The sequence below is a fragment of the Anser brachyrhynchus genome (assembly GCF_964034855.1).
Source record: "Anser brachyrhynchus genome assembly, chromosome: 10".
In the NCBI taxonomy this organism is placed as follows: Eukaryota; Metazoa; Chordata; class Aves; order Anseriformes; family Anatidae; genus Anser; species Anser brachyrhynchus.
The window spans coordinates 17,621,021-17,636,917 of NC_137705.1; the positions used below are offsets into that span (position 1 = coordinate 17,621,021).

The 15,897-nt window shown below is 40.2% G+C and overlaps 2 protein-coding genes across 14 annotated transcripts in view; one reads left to right on the top strand and one right to left on the bottom strand.

Annotated features, from left to right (window-relative positions):
• The window catches only part of LOC308200636 (protein BTG1-like), a 35,863-nt gene that overhangs the window by 10,440 nt on the left and 9,526 nt on the right, over positions 1-15,897 (top strand). The gene's annotated exons all lie outside the window — the stretch shown is intronic.
• Positions 8-14,808, bottom strand: LOC308200616 (ATR-interacting protein-like). 12 transcript variants are annotated; one of them, XM_080606654.1, is made up of 11 exons: positions 14,463-14,806; positions 14,298-14,380; positions 12,829-12,999; positions 12,061-12,176; positions 11,559-11,719; positions 9,928-10,023; positions 9,014-9,143; positions 6,764-7,483; positions 5,888-6,030; positions 5,114-5,232; positions 8-67 (listed from the first exon to the last, which is right to left on the bottom strand). In XM_080606654.1, exons 1-11 carry the CDS (start codon positions 14,767-14,769, stop codon positions 23-25), a joined length of 2,091 nt encoding a protein of 696 aa, XP_080462780.1. In that variant the 5' UTR covers positions 14,770-14,806; the 3' UTR covers positions 8-22. The 12 variants fall into 12 exon arrangements, with proteins under 12 accessions (XP_080462780.1, XP_080462783.1, XP_080462778.1 ...); XM_080606657.1 differs by having other exon boundaries at positions 5,114-5,205; positions 14,463-14,805; XM_080606652.1 differs by lacking the exon at positions 8-67 and adding an exon at positions 2,836-2,950.

Consider the following 15,897-nt stretch of genomic DNA (forward strand, 5'->3'; position numbering starts at 1 on the left):
AGCGGTCGCAGGCCCTGATGACTTAAAGCTCACGTTGAAACGAACTCGATAAGTATGGTCTAACTGTCTATGTATCGTAAAAAAAAAAAAAAAGGAGGAAAGGGGACCCTGTTTGATCAGAAAAAGGTCGCGGTTACCTGAGAAACTCCCCTGAAGAACACTGCTGCTGCCAAGAACTTGCACCTTGTAGTTCGCTGCAACCGAACTGACAAGTGAGGCAGAGAGTGAAACGGTGGGGAATTACGTGGCCAGGTAAAGAACTCTGGAAAATGGGCCCTAGCCATTTTTTTTGCGATACATAGTAATGGGTACGATTGTTTACACTGTTCCTGGGTCTGCGCACCCTCACAAACCTTTTAAATGGAGCCTGATTAGATGGGAAGATCACCATGTTGTTCAGCAGATAACTACTGCTGGGGGACGGATAGGGAAGGCATCATCTATATAAAGAAGGAAGAGACTAAGAGTCCCCAACGGGTGGGACCAAATCAGAAACTGTCAGGGAGTGTTTTGAGGATTCAGCCTACACAAGCTTTTAGAATGCTAACTCCTAATAGCCCTAAACCACTGGAGGTTGCTAATAAATCAGTAAACCTGGAGTATGGGATTAGAAATGAAGGGGTGACCGGGAATAACATATGGAGAATCATGAATGCTAGTTATCAGTTGTTGAATCAACCAAATCCAGACGTGCCTAGACCTTGCTGGTTATGTCTTGATATAAGGCCCTCATATTACGACGCCATTGGGGATCTGGGAGAAACCACCCGTTCAAACGAAACCGATCCCCCACAATGCAATTGGGGAAGGGACGTAGGAATAACGTTAACGGAAGTAACTGGGAATGGAAGGTGCGTAGGCACGGTCCCTGGTGAGAAGTTCCATCTATGCAATATTACAGAAAATGTTACACAATTAGACAAAGAAAAATGGTTAATACCAGCAGATAACACCAGATGGGTATGTTCGTCTCTGGGGGTAACTCCATGCTTATCTTTAAAATTGTTCAACTCGTCTCATGATTTTTGTGTACAGGTAGTAATTATACCTAGGATTCTTTACCATTCTGAGGAGTATATGTACATCCAACATGCTATGGCAAAAAAAAAACACTTAAGGAAGAGAGAGCCTATTACGGCTATCACTTTAGCCACTCTGATGATTCTGGGGGCTGCAGGAGCCGGAACTGAAATTACCTCTCTGGTAAAACAAAGCCAAGAATTTACCTCTCTACGCATTGCTGTAGATGAGGATTTGGCCCGTATCGAGCAATCCATATCAGCTTTAGAGAAATCTGTACGACAAAATCGTAGGGGATTAGATCTGATTTTTCTACAACAAGGAGGATTGTGTGCAGCCCTAGGAGAGGAGTGTTGCGTATATGCAGATCATACTGGAGTAGTAAGGGATACAATGACTAAATTGAGAGAAGGGCTAGAAAAACGAAAAATAGAAAATGAAGCCCACCAGAATTGGTATGAATCCTGGTTTAATTACTCACTTTGGCTCACTACACTGCTATCAACTATAGCAGGACCTTTGTTGCTGCTCATATTAACACTAACTTTTGTACCATGTATATTCAATCGAATAATCGCGATTGTAAAAAAACCGATTAGAGGCAGCTCACCTTATGCTTGTGCGTGCGAAATATGAATCTCTTGAACAGGAGGAGGATGACGCAGAAACTTTAATATTGAGCAAACAAGTGCTTCAAAAATTCATCAATGAACAAAATATGTTAGAAAAAGGAGGGATTGTGATAAATTAGCGGGTGTTTGTTCATTGTCTTTAAAAGGAATTCAGAGGATCTGCTGAGAAGATAAGGTTTTGCAATTTACGACCTTGTTAAGGGGGAAGACTAAGCAAGTAGATAGTGGGGAGGGGGTGTTGGATAAACATCCTTGGTAAAACAAAGACTCTGTGAAATACTGTTTCCCGCTTCACTACCCTCCCCCTTGAACACGAGCACAACGCATGATCATTGAAAGAAAAACAACGACCCCCAACAACGAACTGCGCAGCTTCAGAAGGTCCAACAAGTCCTGACAAGCCGAAACTTGGATGCTATAAAACGGCGACACTGAAAAGGGAAAGTTGCGTGCTGTGGTGGAGCGGAGACTCCCCAGCCGCCCAGCGCTGTTTTGCTTGTGCCTGCTTACTTAACTAATAAAATATTTCTGATAGACCAAGAAATTTGTATGGTCTCACTTATAACAAACCACACGATGGACCCCTTGATAGGCGAGGCGGCGGGGATGATTGGACTGAGCCACGAGAGACTCCTCCAGCTCCTACCCAGCGACTTGACTATTTGGGTCGACCCTTTCGAGGTGTCCTATCGTATAGGTGAAAACGGCTTTATCTGCGTCCTTTACAAAAGTCCCCAGCCAGGGTAGCAGACGTCCAAACCGCTAGAGAGTGGGACCAGCCGTAAGGAGCAGCAGATCCAGCCCTTCCAAGAATTACAACATGATGACGTTTTCTGGTTAAGTTCCTGTTCCAACGATGTATATGTATCCTGGCTTCTGATAAAAGTAGATGCAACCGAGACCTTTATTCTTCTTTTTATTGGTAGTGGTAGTATTTTCCACCCAATAGTCATTCAAGCCGTAGTATTACTGCCAAGTTCTTCGTGGCCAAGGGCTAATGTACAAAGCAGTTCTTTAAGCTGCCTGTTACTCTCTGGATCACGTACTGTAAATGCACTGTGCAGTCAGCTGACTGTTTTACACATTTATATTTTCAAGGAAGTACTAGCTATTTGTAATAAAAAAGCAATATTGTAGCACTCTTCATGATGAATTTTCATCAAGATTAGCACTTGGTTTAAAAAAAACTCAACTTGCAAGGCAATAACAGGGGATTAAAAAACAAATTTAATGAGCTGCACGTAAATCTTTCCAGTGACTTGTCTGCACAGAGTTTTCTCAGGGTCGTTCAAGTTTGGCTGTAAGGCACAAATAACAAAAAGTAACTTCTATTTTTTTCCTCTTTCAAAGCATGCATTTATGCCAGGGCTGGGTTTCATCTTGCCCCAACGTTTTGACAGAAGGGATTGGGGAAATAGTTATCTTGTTATTTCTACTTATTGAAGTAGAATAATAAAGACTTGTTCAAACTGCTTTTGACTTTGTTGTTGTTGTTTTTTCTTTTTGAAACATTGCTCTGAAAGCTTTCTGTAGCTCTTTCTAATCATTTCAGATATTCTGCCTTTAAGAAGTTGAAGCCCTTAATATTCACCCTTATTTCGGATAGCTACAACGTGCTTAATTTCAGCTCAGACACAAGGTGTTTGAGCAGAGCTCTGTGGTGTTGCAGTGTGTGCTGTGTGAAACTGAATGGAAGCAAAATTATTTTTCTAACACTTGATCAGTTGCAGGAATGTTTTTGAGTTCATTGGGAGATGAAGTTAATGTTTAAAACTGCAACTTAAAGCCGTGTAGGAAGCTGGAGTCAAACACTAATGATAAGTATCATTTAACTGTTGTGATTTTTCTGGGAAACAAGAAACTGCCAGTTCTTGAGTTAGGTTGGATTCCTTCTCATCTTGTTTGTCTCTCTAATGCCAGTTAGGTACAAATTAGGAAAAATATCAAACGCAGCGGTTTCAATGTAATATCAAAACCTTGTTTCTGGTTTATGTGGAGACTCCAGAATAGGATTTGGTTTCTCAGAGCTGTTCTAAGTCAGAAGCTGTGGCTCGTAAGGCAACTGTGGAAGACTGCACAGTGTCTAGCACGGCTGTTCTCTGGTAGCCCAGTGCTCAGTCAGAGTTGGATAATTGATGGAAGAGCTTTGTCTGGTGGTAGTATGTCAGCAAAAAAATAAATAAATCTTGCCCTCTGTCAATAACATGGTAAAGCATACAGTAAAGAGGCAAGTCTGGGCAAACTGGAAAGGGCAGAACTCCAGCTTGCATAAAGATGTTTTTTCTTTGCATTAGAAAAAGCTGTGGCTTGTTCACTGCTGTTTGTCTTGATTACTGTTTGCCTTGTTCTTTTGGAGGCAGGCTCATCTAGCAGTCTTTGTTTCATCCAAACAATGTGCATAGTGCCATATCCTTAGTCATTAAAATTTGGTAAAGAATAAAAATACAATTGTTTTTCTAGTCTGTCACTCCCAATAAATGAGTTTATGGGTTATTTTAAGTGAAAAATATGTTTATCATAAGAAATAAATTTGCTGCAAGACCTTAAAAGAGTGAAAAATCAGTTCTTATGGCATTGTTTTATTTTCTTAGTAACACCTTTTCCTGTGATATATATCCCGTACAGGCAATTCTATTGAGGACCTCTAAGGGACAAATTTGATGTGTTTGTTGCTAATTGTATGAAGTAACTTTAAATCTACTAAGGAGAGGTGCCCTCTTCGGATAAGTGTCATTTGCAGGATAATTGGCCTTGCTGCACACTAGATGAGCATAGCTTGGCGGAAAGGATGTAGCACAAAGTGTTTAGCTGAAGAGTGGCTTTTATGGAGCAGTAAATGTTCAAGGAGTGGAGTGAAAGGTGAATGAGGACACTGGGCATGGTTTCCAGATAGTGGGTGTGGTTTGACAGACAAGCAGGGTACAGTAGCTTTTTTTGGATGTTCCTTTCTTGTGTGCTGTGTAAGAGCAGAGAAGAGCCTGGGTGAATCCAGCTATGGTGTCCAACTATTCTCCCTATACAGGATCATGCATACTGTACAGCAAGCTAGTATTTCACCATACACTGTATTCCATTTGGAATGATTTCAAAGATACAGTTCAGAAGTAAATTATAAAATCAAAATGAAACATAGGTCTTGCTTCCCTTTACTCCACCAATCTAAAAGAAAAATAAAACTTGCAGTCTTGAACATTTACAGCCATTCTAAGAGCCTTCTCGCTTTTTCAGTGACTTAACTATGTTGACTGCTATGACTGATGTTATCTTGAAGAGTGGTTATTGTTTCAAACAGCTTCTCTTAAAAGTCAATGTAATCCTTTACTGCAAGCGAATACTCTGAATTTTTGTTTCAGTTGAAGACAGAACTTACTTTCAAACAATTTGTGCACCGCCCTGTTCCTCCCTTCCCCCTTCCCACCCCCCAAATAGGAAAAAGAACATGAACTAACAACTGTTGTTACCTCTTGTTCCAGCTGAAGCCAAAGCACTTCAGATGCTGATTTATCTGGCCTTGATGTGATATACATGTACAGTGCAAGAAGAAGGCAGGTATCTGAAAGACAAATTGTTCTTTTCCCAGCTAGTCAATTGTTTGTGATAAAAATTAGTATTTTTTTCCCACAGAAGATAACATATTTCAGAAAACATGTAGAGTGCTATCCTGGGCTCAAGATACAGATTCAACTTCTTGCTTTACTTCCAGACACCTTAAGCAGTGCTGAAGAAATTAGTATCCCTAAACTTTATATGCGTTTGTGGTGCTACTCTCCTATTACATTCTTAGGGTACTAGACAGAGTATTTGTCATGCAGGGTACTGTAATCCCTAAACTCAACATTGTCATGAGTGCAGATCCCCTGCAGAATGGAATTAGCCTTCAAGTCCTCAAAACCCCTTTTTCCTTACCAACTTTTAATATAGTAAACATTTATCTGGAAAGTAGTTTTTAAAGTCCAGATGGGTATCAAAACTCTGTACGGATACTGCCAGACAAAATATTCTTTAAACAGTAACTGGAGCTCGGTGCTAGAAAATGTTTTTAGGTGACACAGCAGGCTTTGCCTTTGGCGGGTTTAATACTAATAAGCTATTTAAATTAATTTATTTAATAAGGTATTTAATACTAATAAGCTTTGGGGGGTTTAATACTTAATAAGCAAGGCTTATTTGTATTATTTTTAGTTGTGCTAACTAACATTCAACTGTTAACAATTACGCGTTAGGCAATCTTTTACCTGAATGAGAACAAAGCTGAGCAACCAACATGTGGTGTTGAGCAAGTATAGACAACAGTTTCACGGTCAAAAGGACAGCACGCAAAGGGATCTCTGGACACAGACAACGGAGCAGTATCTGGCTACTCAATAAGTGCTGAAAACTTCAAAAGAAAGATCTGAGTTAGAAACATGAAAAGCACTGACAATTTGAAAATAATTCACCATTTCTTATATGCAGCATCGTAATTCATGCCTTTTCAGCCATTCCAAACTAGGTGATCTCAACTTACATGCCATAAGCTGAAAAACATAGATTTTGAAGACAGTCTGCAGTTCACACTATGGTTCCATATATTAGACCATTAGCAGACAAATTGTTGCACTTTTAAGAGTGCCATTTTATGTGCCAGAATAAATAAATATTATAAATATTTTGTAGTATAAAATTTATTTTATATACTTATAAATAAAACATATGAAATATTCAAATATTATATTAATATAGACTAAATAAATAAAACAGAAAGCCCTGTGCTTTCATTCCTTACACATCTCCCAGCAATTGGAAAAATCAAAAAAAAAAAAACAACTTATCAACTGCATACAGCCTTAAGAAGTTTTCTCTCTTCAAAGTGACAGCTATGCAATGAGGCAACAGCGTCTGCTTCATATAAACTTATAAGCAGATCTTATTATTAATTTGGGGCAATTATCTCATTCATTAGCAGCAAAGGCAGATCCTCCCATGCATCTCAAAGATGAGCTGAGAAACATGATACTCTCCCATACATGTCATACTTTCTACTGTCATCTGCACAAATTAGTTTCAACAGAGAATGAAAACTACTAAACAACAAAGAGCCTGAAATCATTTTAAAGCTATTACTGACTTACTTTATTAGCAAGTCCACTGTTGAATTTTCAGCTAATTTTACCAAAACTTTCAGGCTTTGCATTAGTATATTATCAGTCTGGGAGCCTGTTGTAGTAGAAAAATCTAAAACTTGAATCAGCTTTCTGAACAAAGAATGTTGAGCTCGATCGTTAATAGGGACATCCTGTGGAGCTCCAGGCAGCCCTCCTTGTGTCCTGGTATCTTCTTTATTATCACACAACACATTTCTGTCCATCTTGGAAATCTCTTCATCTCCAACAGTAGAACCTTTTTCTACCTCAGCAGACAGCAGTATGTGGACAACATCCCAGCTATAAAATGCCAAATAATAAAGAATACCCAGTGATATAACTGTTGTTTCTTCAAGGGACAACCTGAAGTCCTCCTTACTTGATACCGTACTTGTGCTGGTTCTAGAAGAAACAACTGAATGGTTTCCACAAGAACCATTTACTGCCTTGTCCGCCAATTGTACTGCTTGACAGTATGCACCAATATGGTGCTCCACCAAGGGCAAGAGATGCACAGCGCCTTGGATCTTGCAACATTTGAGGGGCAAGAACTCTCTCCCACTTCCTGCTAGGCTTCCTGTAGATGACCCTTCATCCATAGCAATCAAGTTCAACCCTGTTATTGCAAGTTTTTGAGCTTCTCGCAGGGATACAAGAGGAGCAATTTCTTCCTGAGTTGTCCTGATGTTGCGTATTTGTGTCGGCTTCCTATCCAAATAAAATTAAAAGGAAAATACTTCAGCAAAAGGTAGCAAACATAGCTGAAAATTTAATTTCATTTATTATTTACCCATATTCTGAATGAAATAATAGAAAGGCTACTGTAGTTAGGTGTCTATTCCCAAAACTAAAAAAAACCTACTCCTTGATACTTGCATGGAAGAACAATATCAAAACAATCCTAAGTCTTGTGAAAGCATTCAGGACTGATAGTTGCGTAACTTTACCAGCTCATTAGTAGCCGTTGTATAAAACTACATTTCAAACACTGACTTCTCAGTTGATGTGCTTGAGACCTGTTGTATATTCTTATCTTCCCCTGAAGTCATTTGGTAGCTTCTGGGAAGAAAGAATATTTGTATATTACTGATGTGTAAAAAGTAGGGGCTGTCAAAAGACTTCAACAAAAAAAAGGAGGGACAGCTTTTAGCAATTAACTAGTCAAAATGCAGCTACAAAGGCCAAATGCAGAAACTGCCTGCATAAGTGGCATGGGCAATGAGACGTGAGCCATGCCATAAACCCCACAAAACACAAGAATAAAGTGAGAAACATGTTTGAAATGTGAAGTGTGATATTAAGTTTTCAAAGTTTATTATTAAAGAAGATGTATTCAAGAGAAATGGTGATGATAAGCCTGGCTGATTAGTCTTGGGAAGAAGAAAAACAGACTGAGTAGATTATTAACTTGAGAAAGCTGTGTTGAAAACCTTTATTAAAAGTTCTGCTGCATCAGTGGGTGCAGGAAAACATTTACAAGGTACCATCCTGTAAACCCTCCCATAAACTATGGGTTGTGATCCAGATTTTGTGAGCAATTAATTCCTTTCTAAACTATGATCTTGAATTTAACAATCAACAAGAGTTAGTGTTTATGTTTAAGTAAACCTTAAATAAAAAGTATAGGATTCTCAACAAAAGAGCAGTAAAGCAGGTAACAACAAAAATCTTAGGAACAAATATGACTTTTAAAGACATATTCAGCCAATTTTATATCTAATATTTGTATTTAAATACTTTACAGAGCATTGTGTAAAAACTGTATTGGCAAAAAATTGGCAAAAACTGTACATGAATTGAACATAAATTTAGATTAAAACAAAAACTCTACAGTTCTTTTGATCACATTTTACTCTTACTTGACTCATGATCTTGTTTATACACTTCTTTCATTGCAATGCAAGTTTTATATCCTTAAATAGATATGGATAGCTGTGGCTGATAGCAGCTTTAAAGTTTTACTTATTTCTTTGTCTTCCCTTAAAATAAAATTAACCTAGTTTCTCTCCTAGTGTTTCTCCAAAATTTAGTATCCACAATAATCAAACATTAATAACTGAAGACACAGAATGACATTCCAAATTGTGCCTTAAATGGCCTCAGCAAAACAGCATTGAACACAAGGAATGAAGTATCCAACATGAGTCCTACATGAGTAAGCGTTTCATACAGAGTGTCCACTATACTGCCACTATACTAAGAACACGTCTGATATAGTAAAACAAAAAATAAACTTACGTATCCAGAAGGTTAGGCTGTAACATAGCTCCTTGTAGGGTCTCCGAGTTACTGCTAAGAAGATGGCAGAGACCTAGTAAAGACCCAGAGACAATGGGCTGCTTCATCAGTGCATTCAGTAAGACAGAACCTGAAAAGATATATAATTGTCTTTGGAGTAGTTTTACCATCAATGACAACAGTAACAAAAATATTTCAAAAGATTAACCTCATTTATAGTGCTCTCAACCACAAAATTATTTTTTCGTTACAAATTTTCTCTTTCTTACAAGAGAGATTTCAGGAAAAGAATCACGTTCTAAAATACATTTTTCTGAAAATCTTCAAGATGCGATTTAAATATTAACCAAGTTATATTTAGAGAGATTTTAATTACAATCCCCATATTAACAAAATATCTCAATCCAAATGATTGTTATAACCCACAACTATCCTGGTGACTTGCTCTCCCTTTTCCATTCCAGACATTAAAATCATGTGATACAATCCTTTTCTGAACTGGAAGTAAGATGTTGAACATTTTAAATGTTGCTCTGTTGTTTTTACTTAAAGAAAAAATTGTGCAAAGTTTGCAATAAAAAGTGTAGTATCTTAATAGTGAAAGAGCCACCCTCCTAGTAAGATGCCTCTCAGTCTATATCTTGGTCCATATCCTTCCATAAAGCAAAACCCAGGCAAACATTTTCCTTAAATAGAGTAACAGTATCGGAATGTTGTGGAGATACAAGATGATAATATAATCTGAAATGTTTTATTGCAAAATCACAATACTCAAAGCAAAAAGCAGCTAGCTCACCACCTCTGTGCATTGGCACTGCACATAGCAGGTTCGTCAGCCTGACACGGCTTAGTACTGGCACCTTAGCCGTACCTCAGAAACGCTCACCATTTCTGTGCTACCAGCAATACCTTACCTTGTGTGTTTCGTTTATGTACAGATTTATAGGAACCGTTTTTTGCCACTGTTTCATGCTTCATGGATAAAACTTCAGGATGGGGTATCTTACTATCTAAAACAAACAGTAATTACAATTCATGTATGAGAACTAGATTGCTTATAAATCCATATCTATCATTTACGCACATTCAATTAGCAACAGCCATTATATAGGAAGTACACAGGCAGCAGATCAGCATAAAATACATATTTTGCGTAACTCAGTAATGTCAAATAATAATCACGGAATCATAAAATAATTTGGAGGGGACCTTAAAGATCATCTAATTCCAACCTCCTGCTGTGGACAGGGAAACCTCCCACCAGACCAGGTTGCCCAAAGCCCCATCCAGCCTGGCCTTGAACGCTGCCAGGGACGGGGCAGCCACAACTTCTATGGGTAGCCTGTGCCAGTGCCTCACCACTCTCTGAGTAAAGAAATTTGTTCCTTATATCTAATCTAAATCTAACCTTTTTTTTAGTTTAAAGCCGTTACTCCTTGTCCTATCACCACATTCCCTGATAAAGAGTCCCTCTCCAGCTTTCTTGTAGGTCCAGGTCCCTTTAGGTACTGAAACACTCTAATACTATGTAGTTAATATAGTAACTATAATACTACAGTTAAGAGCTGTGATGCAAGCAGAATTGCTCCCTAAAATACATTAGAAAATGTAAAAACTTAGAAAAAAGCCTTGTAGGGTTCCTAAGACAACTCATCAGCGTGTTTTTCAAACAAATAGGCGTACTGAATGTTGTTACCATAACGAATAGGTGGGGGGGGGATAACAGTGTTAATCCTTTAAGGCTACGGTAGTTATTTTTGTTTGTTTTTGAAAGTTCATATTGCCCACACAGTTTCAGACTGAATACTATAGCCGAAGGGTAATGTCTCAAATTTTTCATTTTGTTTTCTGTACGTATTAGCTGATGATACCCAAATTTCATTGGCTGCTACAAAAAAAAACACACCATTTTTGTTTCATATTACAGCAATCTTCAAACATATTTTATTTTCTTAAGTTTTACGCAATGAATTTAAAGATGCAATTTTATGAGAATTACTGCTCTATACATAGAAGAGGAAATGAGTAACCGGTTTCAGCTGTTTCTTTCAATATGGCTAAATATGTACCATTTAAAATAAAATGCCAAAAAAGGGTCTGTTTATTAAAGCCAGAATCGCAGTAATCCAAAAAAAAAAAAAAACATTAGTTGACTAGCAGACATTTTCAAGAAACAGGCAAATTATTTCCTGTTCTTTCTTCAGTGACAAGGACAGATAACAATTTGGGTATTTTAGTTCACCCCATAATAAATGAAAGTTTTTCACTACAGCCAACAGATAATTCATCATTGATATCCTGGCATCTGGTACACTGACATTTACCAAGATGTGAATTAAATTGATCTTCATGCAAATTTGAGTCATAGCTTAATGCCAATTGCTATAAAACCAAAATAAATTTAAGCAAAATCAAACTAAGAGAAATACTGTTTTTCCCTACAGTACTCTTACTGAAACCACTCTGTTACATAGTACAAAAAGCTTTATCAAAGGCAGAATGTCCATATGCAGCTAAAAATGTTGCAAGTTATATATGGGTTTACCTTCTTGGATGGAAGCAGCCTGGGCAAACAAGTTTCTTGAAGAAGAAGATGGTCTAGTAGACGCATCAGCACTGAAAGACTCCTTTGTAGGAAAAGATCTTTTTCCAGGCTGTGGAGAACATCCTTCTGATTTCACTTGGATTGCAGAATTCTTTTTAGGGCTATTTAAAAAAAAATAAAAAAGGAAGAGGAGAAAATACCACCCCCCCAACCGACTTTGATGAATCAGTATCTCTTTTAGAACTATTTTATTAAACAGTAAAGAAAGATCTATTTAATATTGTTTGTAGCATTGATGTTTTAGACATATTTCACTATCCGCTCTTTGAAAGTCTGTCATAGAGAAGTCTTTTAAAGCAAATTCCACAGAGGTCAAACTTTTTTTGGTTGTATTTTTTCAAGAAAACAGAACTAAGAGTTACATGAAGAAAGAAAACCTCTGTAGTACTTCAAGCATACGTATTGTAAAAGGGAACACAAATTCATTTTCCAAAACTCATACCTTGGTGTTAAAACCGTTTGAGTAACATGTTTATTTCTCTCACAGTTCTGAAGTCGCGTTCTTAGTTCATTCATTTCTGCATCTTTGAACTGCAACTCTGACTGCAAAGACAGTATCTGAAAGGGGAATTCAAGAGACAGTTTTACTGTTACGGATACACGAGTGGTGCTATAACTGCAAAGCAACTCAAATTACTGCAAGATTTCAAGATTACCATCTACTTACTGTGATCTCTGCACAAGATCTCCATTTTTATGTATCCTAATCCAATTAATACTACGTTAGAACCAAGTGTCAAAATTCAGGCAAGAAACATATGACTTGGTAAGACCAAGTGCCACGCAGAGTATGACTACAGTGAGGCCGTTAACAGCAGAGTAAACAGCACAAAAGCAGCCACTGTCCTCTTCAGGGGCTTTCAGAAAGATGACTGCAACAGGAATAGCAATCTGATCAGAGTCATACAGCATATTCTGTCTAATTTTTCCATTTAACAATACATTCCAATTGTAATTTTCTGGGGATTGTTTAATAAAACAACAAGTAATCAAAAAATTCTACCATTTTAACTTAGTTCTTTTATGCTGGCAGAAGAAATCCACCAGCAAGTTCTCACACGTGTTTTCTTCTAGATAACAAAATAAAAGCGTACGTGATTTGGAAGTTTCATACAAATGTTCTTCCTTTGACTAAATGGACTATAATACCATTTAAGTCATAAAATTAGCTTCCACATGTAATGTGAAGGTAACTGATATAGTTACAAACCTTTTTGGAGAACTCTCTTTCTCTTTCCTTTAGAGTCTGAGATTTTTGCTGTTCCAATAGCATATATGATTTTTTCTGTTCCTCCATAGCATACTCCATCTGCTGCATTGAGTCGCGCAAAATTTTAATTTCTCCATTTTTAATAAGAATTTCATCCTGCATTTCTCTCAGCTACAAAGAGATTAATTCCATTAAACAATGCATTTAACTAAAAGTATTTGTATCATTATCTATGTGGTTGAAGATTAAGCATGCTTATACTTTCTAGAGAGAAAAATGTTTCTGTAAACCAGTTTAGAAAGTCTGCAATATGGCTTCTAATCTTTTTTTTTCCTTTCTGATTAAATCAGGCTCAGCTAGTGTTTTCTCTAACACAATTGTATAACGACAGCAAAGGCATATGTCAATACACTATGCTGGTATCTGTCAGAGACCATTCTTTTCTTTCTCCTCCTCTATGTTTACGCTATTTCTTTGAAAAGTATTCTAGTCACACACAACAATAACTTATTAAAATTTTGGGATGTAACAATAAGGATTGAGAAAAACGTATAAAGACACCTCTATATCATGATATAAAATTACGTTTTACCCTCATGTGGTGTACAGGCAGTGCCTTCCCAATAAAGGAGGATATAAAAGAAGTGGAAGAGAGGTAAGGACGGTGACAGAATTGTAAATAGAGTAGGACCCTTCCATATGGGAGAAAGCACAACTGTGAGGAAACAAAGGTCTATTGAAGCGTAACCGCTATGCACAAGTTATTCCTCTTTTACTGCCTCTCTTAGTAGTCAAGCCCCATCTGCTAGAATCACTCATGAAGTTCAAAGTAAAATCAAAGAAGACATTTCCTGACACAATGTGTTTTTAAGCTGCTGACTGCTTTGACACCAAGAGGTATCAAAAAACAGCTGAGTATTTTAAAAAAATGCACCGAAGAATATTATACTACCTCTGGTAGTGGTTTCTATACGAAATTCTACCAGAGACTAAAAGAACATTCTGGTAAAATATTTGCATAATCTTGCTCAGATCTTATGTTCTTGCTAAGCTGCCTGATGTGGTATGGCCATCTGCATGCTTGCACCTTCCTGCATCTTTTTCTTCCAAGCAGTATGTTTCCATGTGGCATCACCAGGAGGTAATGTAACCACCTGAACGTCCTTTTGCAAGTCTTTAAATTGCACAAAACGACGTACAAAAACCAGAGAAGAACGGATTTGACAGGAAACAAGAAAAGCTGACAGAGCGGCGTTTGCTTAGCTGAAATGCTCAAGAAATAAAGTACTGCTCTCTCTTATTGCCTTACTGGAGCCGTCTCTATTAGGATGCTTCTACTAAATCCGTGGGTTTCAGTAAAGTTGACCAGAAGGCACGGCTGCACCCCAGGCCCCCGCAGGTCCCCCCAAGCCCCACCGAAGGAAGGGCCGTTCGGAGGGGAGGGGAGGGGAGGGGAGGCCGTCACCCACCTTGTGCCGGGTTTCTTCGTGCTGCGTTTGCAGCACCTCAAGCCGGAACGCGTCCCTCAGCAGCCCGCTCTCCGCGCCGCTCCCTGCCGCGGAAAGAGACCCGCGCGCCGGCCGTGAGGCTCGCCCCAGCACCGGCCCCGGCCCCCCGGCCCCCCGCACACCGACCTCTGGGCTCCTTCCCCGCGGCCCTGCCCCACGGCCCGGCCCGGCCTCCCCACGCGTGTCCCGGGGGGGCCGCGTCCTGCGACAGCGCCTGCGAGGCGATCGTGTCGATCTCCTCCAGGTCGTCCGCCGTGAAGTCGTCGCCGTCCCCGAACGGGTCCTCCGGCGCCTCGGCCCCCGCCGCCGGCCCCTTGGGGCGCTTGTGAGGCGGGACGCCGTTCCCCAGCGCCGCGGCCGGAGCGGGGCCCCGCGCCCAGCCCGCCCCGCACAGCGCGGGGCCGCTGCGCTTCCGCGGCCCGGGCGCCGCCATGGCGGGCAGCGCGGAGCCGAGGGGAGGGAGCGCGGAGCCCGCCGCGCCGGCCGCCAGCCAATCAGCGGCCGGCAGCCTGCCCGCCCGGCCAATGGGGGCCGCCGCCGGGCGTAACGCGAGGGCGGCCGTGGAAAGCTGTTGGGGGGGGGGGGGGGGGGGGGAAATGGTGATGTCAGCCCACGTGACCTTCCCCTTGCTGTGGTAAACCCCAGGCGGCCGCCTCGTCTTGGGGTTTGGCTGTTTGGGTCCTTTCCGAGGGAAATTGGGGGCGTAACTGGGCTGTTTCCATATTTTTTTTTGTTTGTTTGCTTGTTTTGCTTTGTCCTCTAATAAAGCAGAGCCGGTAGGAGGTAATAGTATCGGGAAAGGGCAACGTTTGCAAAAAAACTGTACTGAAAACCTGCTGCTGGTTTACTGGCAGCAATTTGCTGTCGCAATCACACCTCAGTCTGTTCATAAAAGCTCCATAACTTGGGTTGAAAAACGATCTTCCCAGCTACTGTACGCTTCGTGTAACCCAGGTGGGCATGCGGTCACTGCTATGCTGACAAACTCTTCAGAGCAGGCCACGGCCTCACAGCGTGGCTCTAACAGGGTTAGTAACAGCTCCCGGTGCTGTGAGCCAGTGACTCGGAATCGCCTGGTGGCCTTTCAGTGAGAACCGCTGTGCTGTTAGCATTGCACATCTCGGGTTCCACAGGAGAAATCTGATTGCTCTTGTTCATTTCTCTGCTGCCCTTCACATGCAGCAAACTTAAATCATTGCTGGAGTGTAATCCGTTTTATTTAAGTACTGTTTATGCATAAAGGGGGAGCCTGGGATCACCCATCAAGGCCAAAAGAAAGGCAGTCTGAGCAGCGTTCTCAGCTGTCCCAACTCCTCCCAGCTTCTCCACTGAAGTGGTCACAGGTGATCCCTCGGGACTCAGGCAGGCAGGCCAGCTGCAGCTACTTAGCACAGGGGACATACGCAGGGGCAGTCCTGCAGGAGGGGGGGTGGTTGTAAAGATGAGACTTGCATCACTTTATCTGTGAGGTATGGGTGTAAGGCTTCTTATATAAAGATATACTTTGTTAATTAATTTATTAGATGGAGGAGACTATGGGGAGTCTTAGCATTTAATTCAT